Source organism: Fundulus heteroclitus, chromosome 18 (assembly GCF_011125445.2).
Source record: "Fundulus heteroclitus isolate FHET01 chromosome 18, MU-UCD_Fhet_4.1, whole genome shotgun sequence".
NCBI lineage: Eukaryota > Metazoa > Chordata > Actinopteri > Cyprinodontiformes > Fundulidae > Fundulus > Fundulus heteroclitus.
This window is the reverse complement of record NC_046378.1, coordinates 933389-952071: the sequence shown is the minus strand read 5'-3', so window position 1 is coordinate 952071 and position 18683 is coordinate 933389. Positions and strand designations below refer to the sequence as shown.

At 40.7% G+C, this 18683-nt stretch overlaps 1 protein-coding gene across 3 annotated transcripts in view; it reads left to right on the top strand.

Annotated features, from left to right (window-relative positions):
* sorl1 (sortilin-related receptor, L(DLR class) A repeats containing) overlaps positions 1 to 18683 on the top strand; it is a 117245-nt gene that overhangs the window by 15134 nt on the left and 83428 nt on the right. For all 3 annotated transcript variants that reach the window (XM_036150341.1, XM_036150340.1, XM_036150342.1), the window contains exons 2-3: positions 15491 to 15607; positions 17823 to 17957. In XM_036150341.1, coding sequence (XP_036006234.1) covers positions 15491 to 15607; positions 17823 to 17957 — 252 coding nt within the window. The remainder of the gene's footprint in view (positions 1 to 15490; positions 15608 to 17822; positions 17958 to 18683) is intronic.

Here is an 18683-nt window from a genome sequence, read left to right as displayed (position 1 = left end):
AATACACCACTAAATAAAATTCATTGATAACAAATACTATTTTTATTTATTTTTTTTAGCTTTTTACGGCACTAGTGGCTCGTTTTTCAGACAGTGGGCTGACAGGAAAGGGAGTACGAGAGAGGGGGAGAGACATGCGGCAAAGGACCATGGGTCGGAGTTGAACCCAGGTCGGCCACGTCAAGGACTAAGGCCTCCGTACATGGGTCGTACGCACTAATACTATCTGTGTAATTTATTAGTGCAACTTTTACAACTTTAACAGTAACCCTATAACTGTCTGGGCTAACGGTCTATGCAAAGTTTCAATAATTTTATTTGTAGAGAATAATAACTATGCACTAACCATTGACATTAGATATCTGACGGAATTATTTCCTTTAACTCACTAGAAATCCAGCGAGTTTGAAAGCAATGTACTGTTATATAAGCCTTGATGGGCCTGTTGTGATAAGCAATAATTCAATTAATCGCACGATAAATTTTAATCCTATGATTAAATAAAATAAGTTTGATAATTTGCATATGTATGCTCCCCCTGTATTTCCCTCTCCTCTCTCTGAGAGTGGAAAACACAAGATTTCAGTACAGTGCATTGGTCTATTCACGCCTCCCTTCTCATTTTCTCAGTGTAGGGGGAGTTAAATCTTGTGTCAATTAGGCAGATGCTCAAGGTTTAGCCTCAGAGTCTTTTGAGGGAGAACCAGAGAAATGCTCATTTGAAAAGAAAAGTGAATTGGTGTCATACGACTGCAGCAGTGTGGGAGTTTTTTAACATCGAAATGATGGCGGAAAACTGCTTAATCTATCTGATTCAGTGGACATGTCCGAGCAGGACCAGGCATTTTTAAGATGAAGTGATAGGCCTATGTCAATAAACTAGGCTGATATTTTAGGTTTACATGGCTAAATTCTTGCCTAAAACTTTTCAAAGTGTACTTTTATGTCACAGAAAGTGTAATATTTACTTTAATCACAGCTTTTCACTCCTCTCTGCCATTGCTGTTTTCATTGTCTTCACCCCGTAATGAATCATGGGATAGGGTGAGCCATGAAGGATACACCAGATCCATTGTTGGGGAAAAGAAGGACGGTGGCTTTATCGGTCGTATTTGAAGGAGTCGTGTCTGGGGACAGTCTTCGTTGCAGCACTGTGACGTTAGCGGCTTACAAATGAGCCTTTCAAAGGATGCAGACCCTGAATTGAGACACACCTAGAGTGGAGCCAGTGGTGCTACCACTAGCATTAGCAGCTGGGATAAACTACTACAGTCTCTAAGGACTATGCTAGCATATATTTATTTGGGTTGGTGAGAGGGGAGTAAGAAAACAGACAAAATGGAATGAGCTCACATTGCTGGGCAGCCAGTACTCTGATCACTCCAAAAAAAGCTTATGGCTTCTGATAGCCTGGGGTCCGGCTTGTTCTGGGACCTCTCATTTTAACCTAAACAATTTAAAGCGTAGCAAAATACCATAAACTTTTTTTTTTGTCTAAAACTATCTGTCTCTGCCCAGACACATCCTCTTGCTTGGACTGTTCTTGGTTAACAAAGAAGCACTTGGGGTTCAGAAATGTTCAATGGGGCCAGAGAAATGTAGCTGTTGCTTTTGGGTTAGCAGCTGGGGCAATCAGTTGCTCAGGATTGGTACTCTTGTGGTCAGAGGAGGCAAAGCGCTGCTTTGTTTAGGGTTTTATACCTGTGATGTTAGCAGGATCTCTTGCTGTGTGCAAATTCCTCTTTCCTAGGAGCTCATCATGTTCTAGTGTGATGCACTGTGGGAAGAAGGCATGCTCTAGGCAATGTTCCGCAGGGAGACCTTAGGTCCTGCTATCCATGTAGGTGCTATATTGGTACCACCTACCTATGCATTGTGCAGAGCATATGCACCCTTTAATGGAAACCGTGTGCACTGATGGTTACGGTTGGAGTGTTCTAACTGAAAGAGGCCACCCAGCTAAAGGAATTGAGGAGTGGTTAGCACAAGTTTGAGCTGTTGAATTGTCCTCCAGATTCCCCATATTAGTCCATTCCAGCATCTCTGGCTGTATAAATGCAGGCTCCCTACCAAGACGTTATCCCTACCAGAGCAAAAGTTAATTTGTTGCTCATTTTTCTGTCTATTTTGGCAGCAACAGTGGAACCACTGCACTGATGGGAAGGTGGTCATAATGTTATGCATGATTGGTATGTTTCCACATTGAGATTGTGTCAATAAATGAAAATTACATGGATTCAGAAGCTGGTTTAGTCAGTATTTTAAGTTCAGTCAGGCACATGTTGCATTCTTAAAACCAACAAGGGCTCTTTTGAATGCCATGCATCTCTGCAAAGGTTTGTTGGTCCTGTACACAGAACCTCCTTAAAACTGATCAGACTTTAGCCTGTGGGGGCGGGGGGTGTCTTCATTAAATCCTTATATGCAAACGATGTGGCTCTTTTTGTATCAGACCTTGATCAATAAATTACACATCAGTCTTCATTTACACCTTTAATTGGCAGAAGAGCATGCTTATTTCACTAACTAATGACCTAGACCCATTATTTCTGGCAACTACACCTTTTAGATAACCTCTGATAATATTAAATACCTGGGCATCAAAGTAAAAAAAAAAAAAAAAAAAAAACTCCAAAAAACTTTTAAGATTGAATTTCAAATCAATCTTGATTTTTGTATTTATCTCAGAACATTCCTATTTTAATTCCCAAATCCTTCTTATTATTTTCTAGATTACGTTATTATGCCATTTATTTTGGGTTACAAAACACATGGAATCACTAAAAGCCATCTTCAAAACTCATCGGACTCAGTCCTGGAGTCCTCGAAGCATCCTGTGTGTGTGTGTGTGTGTGTGTGTGTGTGTGTGTATGTGCTTAATGCAGAAACACTTGCTTTAAGGTTAAAAAAGGTTATCTTAATTTTGTCTGCATGAGTCTGTCCAGCTGCTGGTCAAAGCAAGCAGTGTCTTTTTGGAGCAGAAAAACTTTGTTCCCCCTTAAAATGGTACAAATATTTTTTTAAACCAGAAAACCTTCATATTTCTGAAGTGTTGGCTTGTCTGTGGTTTTTTTTCTGTGTGCGTGTGTGTGTGCTGCAGTACTCCTAAAAAGAAGCCTCGCAAACCAGAGCGTGCTCAGTGTGTTTGTAGAGCACAGCAAGCCATCACTGCCTGCCAGTCCTGCAGAGGTGATGTCATTGTTTGAGACGGACGGTGCTGTCCTGGCCACAATGCCACCCTCCCTGCTCCCGTCCCACTAACACTCCCACCCTCCCCTCTTGGCTTGAATAATGGAGAGCCCGGAGCCGGGGAGAGGAGGACTGTTGTGAGTGGAAAGTGGAGCCAGAGCGTATTGTTCTGCATTCCACTTCTTGGTAGTACCAGAAGCGGAGCCAAACTCCTCCACGCTTCCAAAAGGATATCAAAGTACCAGAAGGGTGGGAAGGAGGGAGAGGAATGCAGCAGAGAAAGTGCTTAAATTTTCTGCTCTAAAGCCTCAGTTGGAAACGATATACCGGGTTGAAATCTCATGTTATTTCTGAGGAATTTGCCTCATTCTTTGAAGCTTTTTACCAGAAAGCAGGTCAGCTGTTTTAAGAATGAAAAAGTCAGTCATTAAGCCAGCGGTGGAGTTTGTTTATTATTATCAAACAAGAAGCTAACAGTATTTTTCTGGAGTTGCTTTCCATCGTATTTGTTTGTTGATGCTGGTTTGGCTTGGCTTTGCCTGTTACTATTACAGTAAAAGATTTTTATGTGTCATCAGCCGCATTCATTGGTCATGTCTCTTTTGCAACGTTTAGACCCAGTGACACATTCCAGAGGTAGTTTGGACCGTAAGGCTTTTAGTTGTTTTGAAATCACTTCTACATCTCTTACTGACACTGTCAGAGGCAGAAGGAGTGCTTGAAAACCATCTTAATGGAATCTATCGACCAGACGGTAGGGCTTCATAACAACTTGGCCCAAAATGATTGCTGAAGAGCTTTGATAATGAAATCTGTCCATCCCAGTCTGTCCTGGTTCGTTTCACAAACCACTTGCTTTTTGTTTCCAAACTTTGTTGAAACTCAAGCAATGTTCTAACATAAGGCTTAGACATTTTCTTGCTCCCATAAAGAATAGAAATAAAAACCTTTAAAGTAAGAATTTACTGTGGATAAAGATGATGAAAGGGAAAGAGAAATGAGAAAAAGAACTCTGATCAGTTACTTTATGCCTTATGGGACGTCATCAGAAGCATCTGTGTGTGAAGGCCTGTTTCAATCCTAATTAAATGCTCATTAAAAGCATAAAGGCAAAACACGACAAAAACAACAAACAACATCTGAAGTTAATTTGACTGAGTCTACAGAAAAATCAGAATTTTGTTTTTCATTTAGGGTGATAGAGTAAAATTTTTTTTATTTAATTTTTTTGGTCAAATTTTTCTTGTAAACATGTCTTATAGAACAGTACATGTCTGCTGTTAGCAGTGTCACGGTGAGAAGATGGTAGGCTGCAACGTGGAGCAGTTTGGTTGCACTGTTGCCTTGCCGAAGAAGGTTCAAATACTGGCCTGGGGTCTATCTGTTTGTCTGACTGTTGTCTTTTGGTCTTTTTAAAATTACCGTCAGGTATTATTATGTATGTGCATGGTTGTCTGTCCTGTTGGTCTCGGGTGTTGCCCAATGATGAAGTGACAGCCTTTCACCCTTTGACCGCTGGAGATGGGCACCAGTTCCAAAACCCCTACCCCCACCCCGCAACCCTGCATAGATATACGGGTATAAACGATGGATGGATGGATGGATGGATGGATGGATGGATGGTCAGCTCTAAAATCTCTGCTGTATTTTATCTGCAGCTTTTGGAGCCATAACAGGATGGGAAATGAGCTTTAATCAGAATCATACCATCCCATACCATCTGGCATTAGGATTTGATCTTGAGAATGATTTGAATGGTTCTTCTGTATTAAGTTCAGAGTCTTTTAGCACAAAAAACAATCCGGAATACTGATCCATGTGATTTATGTCACTGTCTGAGGTTTCATCTCATCTCTGAGCCCAAAGGAAGTTGAAGCGGGCTTTTCATAAGGTTAACATCATATTTTTTTATTCATTAAATTTTTATTATTATTATTATTATCTTAATAAAGTGTCCTGTCTGGCAGTGTAGCACTTAGCATTGCTGTCTTAATGCCAGCACTTTCACAAGTGGAGCATTACTACTTTAGCCATAGTGCGCCGCTTCATACGTATGCAAAAAACCTTATTGGATATTATTTTGTTATTATTTCAAATTCAATGTACACAGAAATGGAAAGGTAAAAGAGAGAGAAAGGAAGAGAGAAATTTGAGGCAAAATGTTAAAAGTTAGACAATGTAATTTAAAAATAGAGTAGAGGAAAAAGTACAACATAACATTCTCGAAGTCTGCTTCTGTGCCTGCAAAAGGAGAGATAGAAAGAACAAAAGAACAGAAACAGAAAAAAGTATCACAGGTACAAACAACCAACACCTATGATAACATCACTGAAAACTACACAGTAATATTTAATACAAGATGTATTCAGTGACAACCAAAGCTAACTTATTGATTAATCATTCATTAATTCCAATTAAATCATTCCAATTTAATTTATGTAAGCTCTATGTGAGTTTTTAAATTGTACCTTTGACAAGTCTCTTAAAGGAGAAGTCCGGTCAAAATCAGAATTCAAACCACTGAAAGTACTTTAAATACAAAACTACTACATACTGTGCAAAAAATTATACGTTTTTTTAATTATGAATAATTTTCATTTAATCATGTTTATGTGGAGGAATCCATCTTGGTCAAGAATAGTACTGTCACCTCCCATTTTTTGACGTCACTCGGCGGACCCGCAGTTGAGCAAGTCCCAACGCTCTGTTTGTCACGGCGCACTATTTTCCAACATGGCGACGACTGGTGCTCTGTACGAAGCAGAGTGATGAAGTACTTAGTGACAGTGATGAGAGCTCCGTGGAGCTATCATCATCTGATAGCGATATGGATTTTTTTAGAAGAGTTTCTTGACAGAAACCGGACTTTTGACGGAATCCAGCGTACCTATTTCCAGTGCAAACTCAGTCGGGTCCTACAGTATATATGTATACACGCGCGCGCGCGTGTGTGTGTGTGTGTGTGTGTGTGTGTGTGTGTGTGTGTGTGTGTGTGTGTGTGTGTGTGTGTGTGTGTGTGTGTGTGTGTGTGTGTGTGTGTGTGTGTGTGTGTGTGTGTGCGCGCGCGCTCCGCCGCAGCACGGCTTTGCCGGCGCTGCAGCGGAGCGCGCACACACACACACAGCGGAGGAGAGATCGCTGAAGTGACTTAAGTTATATATTTTCCCTCTAGTAAATAGGGCAGGTGGTCATTATTGTATAAATATTAAAATATAAGAGCGTTCCAGCACATGCTGGGGCGGAGGGATACCACATCACATGTGGTATCCCTCCGCCCCTCTGCTCGGTGACCATCCCCGCAAATTCTAAATAAAAAATTCTAAAATAAAAAATAACTTACCAAAAATCCTCGCTCTCATGTCATGTTCAAAACATTCTTCTTCGAAATGGTCACTGCATATGACGTGTTTTCTCTCTGGCCAGAAGTTAGATGGCAAATCCGCTCTGTTCAAGTTGGCAATCCAGCAACGAGCCCGGTGGCTCATGAATCGGGAAGTTGAAATAAGCAATGTTTTTTCCACTTTTGCAGTTGTGTTGGAACATCCGATGGCCATGCACGTGGGCATCGTTGCTTCAGCAAAAGCTCTTGCGAATGTCAGTGGTGAAGTCCTCTGGAAATCCGAAAAAATTATTGATGATCGCAGCTGTGTAGAACGGCTCCTGTTGACTTTGCATGAAAAGCGGAGAGAAATGCTGTCGCCGCTTCCGCTTTTCCACGCCCCAGGATGTGATGTCAAACGCCCCTTACTGCCCAAATATGGGCAGTAATGTCAGCCCCCATACACAGACGACAATTTATGTTTTTATTTTCTTATTGATTGAAGATAAGTTCATTAAATAACCACAAACGTATTAGTTTTAGTTATAGCTAATGATACCCTGATTTTTCCTTGTTGACCGGACTTCCCCTTTAAAGCAACTCCTTGTCTACATTGGTCAATGGCTCCCATCGACTGGATAATGAGTATTTGGTTACCATGGAGACTGTGAGCACAGGCCGGTGGATACAATGCTGCCCAAAGAGTCAAAATATTTTAAAGCTATTTTTACGCTATTTTTTTTCTTTTTTATCTTGCCAAATATGTTGCTGTGTCAAAAAGGTTTCACTATGTTTAAATGTGTAAAATCTACTCTAATGACTTGTTGCATTTTGGAAATATGCGTGTTGCTTTTGTGGCACCCCTGTTAGGTTTAATGCATTTAGTATTGCTATGTAGAATTCAGTGTTTTACTTTATCAGGATGGAGTTACTTTTGCCCTGTGTCACTCTGTGGCTTTAATGTTTTTCTTTTGTCTGTGAAGGAAAGGTAATTGTTCTATGCCCCAAAATAGTCAAATTGTTAATACCTGACTTAAAGGAACAGAAGATGATCTTTTTCGGCTTCAAGTTCCAGCGGGATCATCTTATCTATTGGTTGTCCCACATGACAATCATTGTGACGTGTTTAACTAACGCCAATGTGCGTGCATGTTCCTTGCTAGTTACCTCTTGCTGCACATGCACACAGCTGTTCATTGTTGCTCCACTGCTCTCACCCTATACTTTAAAATAGGGCTGTGCTATATGGCTGAAAAATGTATCACGATATAAGCCTTTCCTATCAGTTGATATCGATAATTATTGAGTAATGGTTTGTTTACCTATTTGAAACAAGGACCAAGGGAAATAAGATAGAATTTAAACTGTAATCCTAACCCTATTTAAATGTAAGGTTTAATATTTAAAATAGGTCAGGCTTCTCTACCAACCTTGCTTATTTTGGCCATGAGAGTTTGAGAGTCTAAATACTTTCGTCTACCCATATCCCCCAGTATACCACGTGGTTCTGGATCAGAGTTCAGTGGAATCATTGAACATTTTATCTCAAATATTTGATATTAATATTGATCCGGTGTCTATCGAGATGTATATTGATATTGATTTATTGCCCCGCCCTACTTTGAAACTAGCTGAGAGTCGTTAGACGCAAACTTTCTTACAAGCTTTTGAGAAGAAGAGGAAGGCCTCAGGAGAAAGAAATAAGACCAGATTGTATTTGAGAGACTCTTTCACGCGATCCCCCTGAGGAGCAGAAGAGCAGGTAGGATGGTCTTGTGCATGCTCAGTTATTCAAAAGTATTTCATATCTACATTTCCGGAAAAATCGTTATCTATACCTTTACTCAGAAAGTAGGTCACTCAAAAGAAATTTAAGAACAGCTGGGTGTTATATGTGCACCCTCTATTTTTTTGTTTTTCTTCTGTTTTGGCTTTGTACAACAGCACACCAGAATCTTGTACAAGTCATCCCCAGCAGGCAAGCCTAGGCACGCCAGCAAAGGATAAGCAGACTTGGCATGTTTAACACTGTAAGGTTAAAGGTTTCCTACAGCAGCTGACATGCTCGGTGGGTTTTAATCACATACACCACCATTCACATATACAATGCCCAAAATAGATGGATAATTGGCAATGTGCTTTATAAGTAATAACTTGCATGTTTTAGACCTGAGATGAGCATTAAGAGTAGATCTTTGCCTGAGTTTCCTCAAATAACAAATGCAGCCATAGGTTTTGTTGCAGGTCATGTTTTGTTGGTGAAAGGACAAGTGTCCAGATTCTTTTTACCCTTCAGTGATTTGATAATGTGCACCAGACTGACCTAAATGTGTGTTTTTTTTAATATTTTGTATAAGGTTATTCAGGATTGCTGTAGTGATTATGTCGCTGTAGTGGACTTCATTAAATAAATAAACAGGCCAATAAATGACCTTTGTAAATCAGAACGTATGTTGTCTCTGTAGTTGGCCAATACATACTGATTGGTTCATGGTTGATTCCCCAAAGGTAGCCATATCCCTTTTAAAAGCGTGTTTTCTTGTTTTATTATGTTATTCATTTAGAGCTAGACACTTAGCTGAGCAAAGTTTTCTTAACTTATTAACTTTGCTGCAGCTACCTGCAGTGATTAAGCCAAAGCCTTGACCCACCATGACCACTTGGTCTTAACTTTCACAGCTTGTTTTCGTCTGTCTTACTTTCAATTGGTCGGTCCATCTTTTTCTGTTTCCTGATAAACTCCTGTAATGATAACTTTGATCCATCACCAACAAACAGTGGCACTGGCCCAGATCTACCAGAACAATGTCAGCATGTGCCCATGGATATGACTATTGCAAGCCAAACTAAAATTATTGGCTGAAAACCTTTGTGATAAAGGATAGAAAAACCAATGGTTTAAAAAAAATTACTCTTTGGAGTTTGAATGGTTACGTCTACGAGCAGTGCAAGAGCAAGCAGCTCATGTCAGTGGCTCTGTATTTTATTGTGTTTTTTATGCTTTTATTTTTTTATGTTTCTAGTATTGTGTGTTTGTCCCTGCCTTCTCGACTCACAACATGGAACTAGCCGTTTTGTGGTCAATTTTGCTACTCATTTTACTTTACACAGAATTTGTTTTCAGAGACAAAGGAAGGCAACTTGTGGCCATTGTATACACAAGGGATCAGCTGGTAACTCTGGCTAACAACCCAGTTATAGCAGCAGTGACTTGGCTAGAAATTGCCCAGGAGATTAGGAGAAAGAGTCGTGGGAGACAAGCGGAGAGAAGCCGATATACTTGGAGGAAAAGATATAATAATAATAATATAGTAATATCATCTTTATTGTCATTGAAACATACATTACAACGAAATTTGTTCTCTGCTTTTAACCCATCACCCTTGGGGAGCAGTGGGCTGCCATGTGTGGCGCCCGGGGAGCAATCTGGGGTTAAGGGTCTTGCTCAGGGACCCAGAGTGCAGGCGCTGGGGATCGAACCGGGTACTTGCATCCTTCTCAGAGCGCAAGCGCGCTGCTCTAACCACTCGGCCAGCACTCCCCCCACTATAGACCCACGGTTCCATCCATCATCTTGGGAAATATAAGATCTATCTCAAACAAAGAGGAGGAGTTGACTGTGTTATCACGACTCTATCCGGGCTCTTTTTCTAAGGACACTTTAACCATGTATCGCTGTCCTCCACCCTCCACACTTTTAATCAGTATGTTACCTGCAACACCAGTGACAATAAAATGCTACATTTACTGTATGTAAACTGCAAAGAGGCATACAATACAGTTCATCACCCCTCCCTCCTCTGGGTAGCTCAGATTATAACCTGGTTCACCTCCAGCCTGTGTATATTCCCCTTGTGTACAGAGAACCAGTCATAACACGCACAGTGAAGAAATGGTCTGAGGAGGCTGAAGAAGCATTAGGAGACTACTTCAGCTCAACTGCTCAACTTGTTTCTGCTATCCTAATGGGAAGGACATTGACATAATAACAGAATGCATCACGGACTATATACATTTCTGTGTGGACTTACCCTCATGAAAGTACAGGTACTTCTCCAACAATAAACCCTGGATAAACCCTAAGATAAAAAGCGTTGATAAAGGAGACCCACCTCACTGACCCAGGTGAACATCCAGGGAATCAATGTTGAGATAGGGGACTCTTATAAGTACCTTTGTGTTCACCTTAACAATAAACTGGACTGGAGTTACAACCCTGATGCCCTTTAGAGGACGGGTCAGAGCAGACTCTACCTGCTGAAGGGACTGAGGTCTTTTCGAGTGCAGGGGGTGCTCCTGAAGACCATTTTTGACTCTGTGGTGGCATCAGCCATCTATGGTGTGGTTTCTTGGAACACCAGCTTATCTGTAGCTGAGAGGAAGCAGCTAGATAATCTTATTAGGAGGGTCAGCATGGTTCACTGATAGAAGTTCATTAGATACAATGCTGCATGGAAACAAAGAAAAGAGTACTTCAAGAACAGATGATAAACAAAGTTACTGATATATTTCTGCCTGGCAATGGTTACAAAGCCATTCCAAGGCCTTGAGACTACAGTAAACCACAGAAAGAGCCATAAGCTACACATGGACAATACAGTGTGGAGTGTCTTTCAAAGCTACCTTAATAGAAGACTCAGAATTGGAAGTGCTTTTATTTTGAAAACTTTGAGGTGCCTTTGTAATAAAACAACTAGCTTTCAACTGAGAGATTTTGAAAGTAAATGAGGTCTACTGTGTTCAAAAATTACCTAGTCATTTCATACCTAGTTCAGTTTCCTAATATTATGAAGCTCCAGCTAACATCAAAATTCAAAGTCATACCATGGGCCCGAGTCAAATCTTGAGTACTTGGAGCATGGGTCTAGGCCAAGTCTTAAGTCTTTGCTATTGTAGCTTAAGTGAGACTCTGTGCTTCAAGCCTGAGTCAGTTTATAAAAACAAATAGATTTTTGAAAAGCTGCCATCACATCCTCAGTATGTACATTAAACAATGACTTGTGTGTGAGTGTGTGTGTGTGTGTGTGTGTGTGTGTGTGTGTGTGTGTGTGTGTGTGTATACCCGTGTGTGTTTGTGTTTTGGGAGGTGGTCAAAGGTTTCTTAGGCAGGTATCATCTGGTTGATCCTGAACCATTCTGGAGTGCAGTTTAAAGTGCCAGGCTTCCACCTGTAGCAGAGGCTGTTCCACCACAGACAAATTCTCAGTTGCTGGTGAACTAGTGTGTTGCTGTAAGTGGTGGAGGAATCTGTAAAACATGGTGCAATATGTGTCTGGGTTTTAAACTCGCCCCAAGAATGTTGGAAAGTGGAGGTCTGTTGGTCCAGAATCTGAAGAATAGTTCTGCTGTTACCTCTGATCTGTGGCTGTCAGGACCAACTGGAAATGCCCCGGACTGTCCTGCAATCTCCCCTCCAACAATTGCATGAGGGGCGCCAGCTACAAGTCAGTCGAGCCTGAAGAAGGGTCGTTAGCTGAACCACAAAGGGAGTGTGTGCAGGATTAAGAGCTGCAGTTTATGGAGCGTAAGATCAAGATGCTGCGTTGCATAAGAAAGTAACTCGGGGCTGTAATGGTATAAAATCGCTTCTCATCATACGCCATATTCAGCTGTAATATCCCCTGTGTTGTTCCACTACCAGCGGAGCACTGACCAACCATGAATGGACCCTTACAGAGTCGTCTTACATCCAACTGTTTGCTGCAACCTGTGAAATAGCCTTTTATCTTCCCAGCCAAGCCGACTCTGCTGGTCCAGATATGTCAGGCTGCAGAGACTGCTGCCCACCTCCTCCCCCCTGTCCTCGTCGCCCGGTGGCCAATGAGGCCTAAAATGCAGAAATTTACTGCTGCAGCACCTTGGCTCAAGAGACGACTCAGGCTTTCACAGTGGCAGCCATGAGGGGAGGCATGCTGACGAGGAGGAATGGGAGGCGGATGTAAAAGCAAGCTGTGTGTCAGTGAAATGGGTCTTTGTGTGTAGGTAACACTTTGGTAACAACATATGCCCTTGTCTTGCAGGATGTTTGCGTTGCTGTGACTACAGCATCACAAAGGACAAAACCACATTGATAAATCATCATTTCTTTGCTGCGCCTCTTTGTTGTTCACCCACTCCCTGGAAGAGATGCTCAATATTTATAGTTACTGCGTTGGTTTTATAGATTTTTCAGGCTGTTGTAGGAGGAGATATTAATGTCTCTGCCTTTTCTTCAATTTATTTCTCCCTGTAAGATCAGTGGAACATTGATGCAGATCCCTGAATGCCAAGCTGCTCTTGTAAGAATACAGTTGTTTTGGTTTTATAATCCGCATCGGTAGACCGAAAAAGGTTGCAAGCAGGTCATGTCGGACCACAGGCACCTGTTAAAAAGATATGTGTTCTCTGCAGAGCAGCAAAAAGGTATTTGAAGCAAAAATGAAGCTCTTTTAGAGGGCTGGCCCCTCTCAGTCATCAATAAAAGATAAGTAAAGGGCAGCAGCAAAGAGATGAGATAGCTAGGCAGTGACAAGAAGAATGAAATGGCCTATTTCTTTTTATTGATCCCAATGCCTGATGGGAGGTGCACACAGGAGGAGTTGGTGTTTCGACAAGTCATTGCAGTACTTACAGTTTACATGGAAACAGGCATGCAGGCACATTTAGAACCTTGTCCCTCAGGTGCCTGAATGGTCATGGAGAACCAACAGATCAGTTTTCCTTTTTTAAGCTGGTAGCATTACAGCTCAGTCTGCGGTAACTTTCTACACCCTGCTTCTAATGTTCTTTGTATTGTTCCATTTCCTAACAAAACAAATTAGTATCATTTATTTAACTCCTTTGGATTGGCAGATGTCTTTTACAAAGGAGACCTCTCAAAGATAGCACCATCATGCTCTAATGAAAATATTCAACACAAGTTAACATTCTATTTATAGGATCTGGTTTACGTTAGTGTAATAAGACACTGAGTCAGAAAACCAGGCCTAGTAATATTTCTCAACATTACAAATGATAAATATATCAAGCTCATACCCACTCTATTTGTTTGACCATTTATTTGCAGTACTGACTTGGCATTTCTTTAAGTAATGAAATTTATACATTTGTCTTATTTGCCTTCAAAACAAGTAGCAAGCGACATATCTGTTTGTGTACTCTGTCAAAGCTGTGTTAAGATTATCAAACACCTTTGCAGTACAGGTACATTAGCATTATCAGAACATTGCAGTACCGTCAGCATCCAAGTAAAAAACTGGGGTTTAAATACTATAGCAAAAACAAATAGTGGGCCAGCATTGGAACCTTGTGGAACTTCCTTCTCCACAGAAAGAAGCTGTTGCTTATTTTAGCCTGCTTGTACGAAGATCTTTCATACCATCCAACATAATAAGTTTCTAAAGACACAGTGAAAAAATAATGCTATAAGACAAAAAAAATAAAAAGTTGTCTGTATGTTGTTTTCCCAGTTTTTAATTATTGACATTTGCTTCGGCCATTAAAAAACCCATGTTGGTCAGCCTCTGCCCTCCCCCTGCTGCACATCCCAAAAATTCTTCACCGTATTTAAATAACTACTGAACACCTCAAACTTGTAGTTGTACTCCCCAGTCCTGGTCAGACGTCAGTCAAATAGACTTCATTTTATATATTAATTTTTCCAATTTGCTGTTTTTATTTTTCACTGCACTGAATGCTTAGGGTTATAGTGACAGTTTTTATCACAGAAAATCTGAAACTAAACAGCTCCAAGTTACTACACAACTGGTATTTTTGAAAAGTTCATCAGATGGAAGCATATTATATCTGAAGAATGAGATGCTTAACCTTTTCGTTGACATAAATCAAAACATAAATATAGGAGAACAAAATGCAGCCGTCTTTAGCATTTAGGACTTTGACAAGCTGATTTTCTAAAATGATCACAACTAGGAAAAGTATTCAGATTACATTTAGGCACTAATTTCCTAAGGCAAAGATAATGTATGGCCAGGGAAACATCCTTTCTGCGTTGATAGTTTAAAAGACCAGCACCATTTTAGACAGGCAGTTAGAATTTAGCTAAAATATTTACTGCCTCTGAAAAGGTGGTTATACGCTTGATTTGGAATACGAAGCAGGAGGAAAGCCATGAAGCAGGTTTAAAAATTCAGGTCAGAAATACGGAGGAGGTTTTCATTTTTACTGACTGCAGTACTTTATTGCAAATTATTTACGTAATCTGCGAAGAATTTGTCTAAATGATGCGTGAAAGGCTGTTGTTGCTGTGACTGACAGAAGCTTTGGCGTACCTTGTCATACCTGCGCGTTTCATTCTGCGGTGCTGGACATGTAGGCAGTAGGCACGTCAAAATAATTACTATTTTGGTATAATTGATTGTGGCAAAACAAAATTGCCATCAAATGTATACAATGGGACCCATTCGCAATTGCCCAAACTGTGATTCTTGCCATTTTCTTTTGCTGATGCTTGTGGTCGATTGTTTTTCGAAGCCAGACTCGGGTTCAACACTCAACTTCTCTGTTTGTGGCACTTCCTATTTTCTGGGCTGTAGTGCAAATTGCACTTTGCTGAACTGTCTGCACGGTTGGAACATCCTTTCACTAAACAGGAAATAACCATTGCAAGCTTTGTAAAAAATAAAAATAAAATAGATACTCCTTGGTTTTCAAACTCTGATGTTTCTAAAGCAATTCTGCTTACACACATATTGGTTAGCTACAAATGTCACATTAGGACTGTGTGTAAAAATTTTGAAAACCAATAGCAAGACCAAAGCTCATCGCAAGTGTTGAGAACATTGTTATGACAAAAGAAAATAATCTGCAGAATAAAATGTGGGTTTATTGTGATCAAATTTGCAATGTTCAACAATAATAATGCACAAAAACAGATGATTTCCTTCATAGGTCAAGGTCTAAAGGCACAATATTAAATGTGTCAGGGTTTGTAATATTCATATCTGATTCTTACATAGTTGTCATCTCATGTGTATCCCCCAGGCAAACCTGAATGACTCTCATAATCAGATGGTGGTCCACTGGGCTGGAGAAAAGAGCAACGTCATCGTAGCCTTGGCCCGAGACAGCGCTGCAGCGACTGGGCCCAAAACCAGTTCTGTAAGTACACTTTCCAACATTGAGGAGCAGGACAGTATGGAATCACAATCATTGTTTAAATGTTCTGTGCAAATTTGCAATAAGAAATTACTCACTGGATGCAGTATTTGGTCGGCTATAATGTTCCTTGGGTTCATATTCTGCTGGGTGAGTTTTCTCTGACTGTTTTGCCACTCAAGAAGAGTGGCTTATTCATGAATTCAGTTATTTTCAAGTAACTTCTCCTGTTGTAAACCACTCTGGTTTATGAGATCCGTTTTCTTACAGTACATAAAGATTGCAGTGGGAGGGAAAGCTATACTATTATACAGATGAAGCCAGATATCTACATGCTAGTACACTGTATAACAAGACACACCGTATTTTTCGGACTATTAGGGGCGCTTTAATGGGCGGAGTGACACTTGGGAAGAATATTGAGAAGTGTGCCTTATAATCTGGTGCGCCTTATGGTCCGAAACATACATAAGGGGCACCGGATTATAAGGCGCAGTCTCAACTTTTGAGAAAATGTAAGGATTTGAAGTGCGCCTGATAGTCCATAAAATATGGTAGAGATCATCTTTTAATTTCAGTATAACAGGAAGCCAGCACAGACGTTTATGGGAAAGCTGTCAACACCTCTATCATATTTACTGAAAACGACCTGACTGGCCTTCCTCACAGGCAGTGATGCATGCTCAAGCATTCAAAAGGTTAATCTTGGTTAAAATTAGGAAGTTAAGACACAAACAGTTCAAGATAATGGCTCTGAGGGTGTTTAACGTTCAGTTGTTTTAGTTCCGTCATTGAATTGTTGCTTTTAATTTGTGTATAAATCTTTCAAAAATGGCATAGGCTTTCTGCTGGGTGGCTCTCAAGTGGTTGGCTGGCACACAGAGGCGCATGGGGTGGAATGCAAAGATTCGTGTCATTTATTTAATGTAAAGCGTTTTAAGATAAAACGCACACAGTGACTACATTCTGCAAAACGAAGCAGCTCCTTTGAAGACCTCCTGGAATGCTACGCTGACAAGATCAGGCATAAACAAAGATCAGCAAAAGTCTAGAATTGGATTTTAAAGGATACAGGAGTTTCACTAAAGACATAAATACATCCTTATTTTATGATGCACCGGACAGACATTTTAGCAGATTTTACTGGAGTGGTAAAATGGATATCTGCTGCAGACAATGTAGCAGTTTTCAGCAGATCCAGATGTCTGACATGCAGATCTACAATGGAGAGCACTTTACTACATGACAGAACCCAGCACTTTGTTCCATGTAATGTTATGGTTTGCTAGATGCTCAAAGGTTTTGCATGATAGCTACGGATGCCTCTAGTATCAAATACTGATTACAGACTGAAGTTTTGCACTGTCAAGGGATGTGTGTCCAGACCCAATTCTGCAGTATTTAATGAACAAGCGTCTACATATACATTATAACACTCTGGATCTCATATCAGTCACACACACAATTTAAGTACATGGCTCTGATGGGTCAGGCCATGTTACTTAATGACATTTTTCTATCACATTATTGTTTAAGCCACAAGGAGAAGACACGGACCATCTTTTAGAAGACACAGCACTTTCAATAACACCATGCACTGTAAAAAGGTTCCCTTGGCCCACTGCATCCACCAGCTACCATTCATCCTTTGTTTTACACTAAACCCCTCTCGAGGATTTGTTGCTGAACGGTTCAATCCCAGCCTCGTGTCATCAAAGCACATTTCATGTTACAAGTCTCAGTCATTTTCGCAGGTTGCTTGGTAATCTTAACAAAGAGGAGCGATTAGCCAATCTGGTGAGCTCTCTTGATTTGGTGGGAAACTGTATTGTTAATGCTGGGTTTAGTATTAAAGCCCTGATGTAATTTTGCTGTTTTTGGTAATAAGCTGCCTACAACAGTCTTAAAGCGTGTCTTAATATACGTGAGACAATAACCCCCTAAAATAAAGTTGAGATTCTGGAAAGAGCCATTATATAAGACTCATATATGTAGAATTTAAACTATTATCTGTCTGTTTTCCTGTTGATCACACATGTCAGGACTGGTCTGATCAGCAGCCAGTGACACCTTAACATTTTATAGAGATAAAAGTGGATTAAAGGGTGATTTGCTAAATTATAGCAGTAACATCAAAACCAGGAAAATCTAATGACTAAAGCTGCATCAGTGAAGACTTGGAGCGGGCATTAACACTTGATCCGTCTGTTGTCCACAGGTCTACGTGTCATATGACTATGGAAGGACCTTCACACTGGTGTCGGCCAAGTTCCAGCTCTCCGAAGCACAGGCCAAGAACGGCAGCAAGCAGGTCATCTCTCAGTTCTACCACAGCCCTGCAGACAACCGCAGGGTGAGTCGCTATCCTTCCCCATCAAGTGTTCTGTGGCTGACGCAGTTCTCAGCTCAGGTGTATTCATAACAAACATGTAAGCAGCCATGTGATTTGGATGTATCTTATCACGCAGCAATTCAGGTGCTTCAGAGTTACAGCGCTGCGTCTGTGTGTGTTATCATCAGTGATGGAAAAAGGCTCGCCGTAGAGGTCGCATGATTAGGGTGGAAATATTTAGAACAATTTGCGAACTGGTTATGCCAGTTTCCATCCACCGCGTCTGACATTTACGGTGTTTCAGAAATACTGGCAATGGAATAAATCTGATACATCCTATTCTCTGAGAAATGCCAACAGGAAAATAAAAGGCATAGTTTTAACTTGGAGTGACTTAATGTGCAACCCTTAAAGAAAAATAGCTGAAAGAAAATTATTGTAATGTCGGTAAATAATGCAAAAACATGACACAAAACTTCTTTGTGTAGAGTACTGGTCTAGTCACTCTGCCTGTGGGTTTGAGACTGGGACGGAGGTTCACCTTTCAGCAGGACCAGGACCCGAAGCACCCTGATAAACCAACAATAGAGTGGTTTATGGGGAAACATTTAAATGTGTTGGGATGTTCTAGTCAAAGTCCAGACCTTAATCGATCGAGAACCATCCAGCATAGAGGAGATGGAGCAGTTTAGCTTTGAGGAATAGACAAACATCCCAGAGGCCAGAGATCATACAGATTGATCCCGA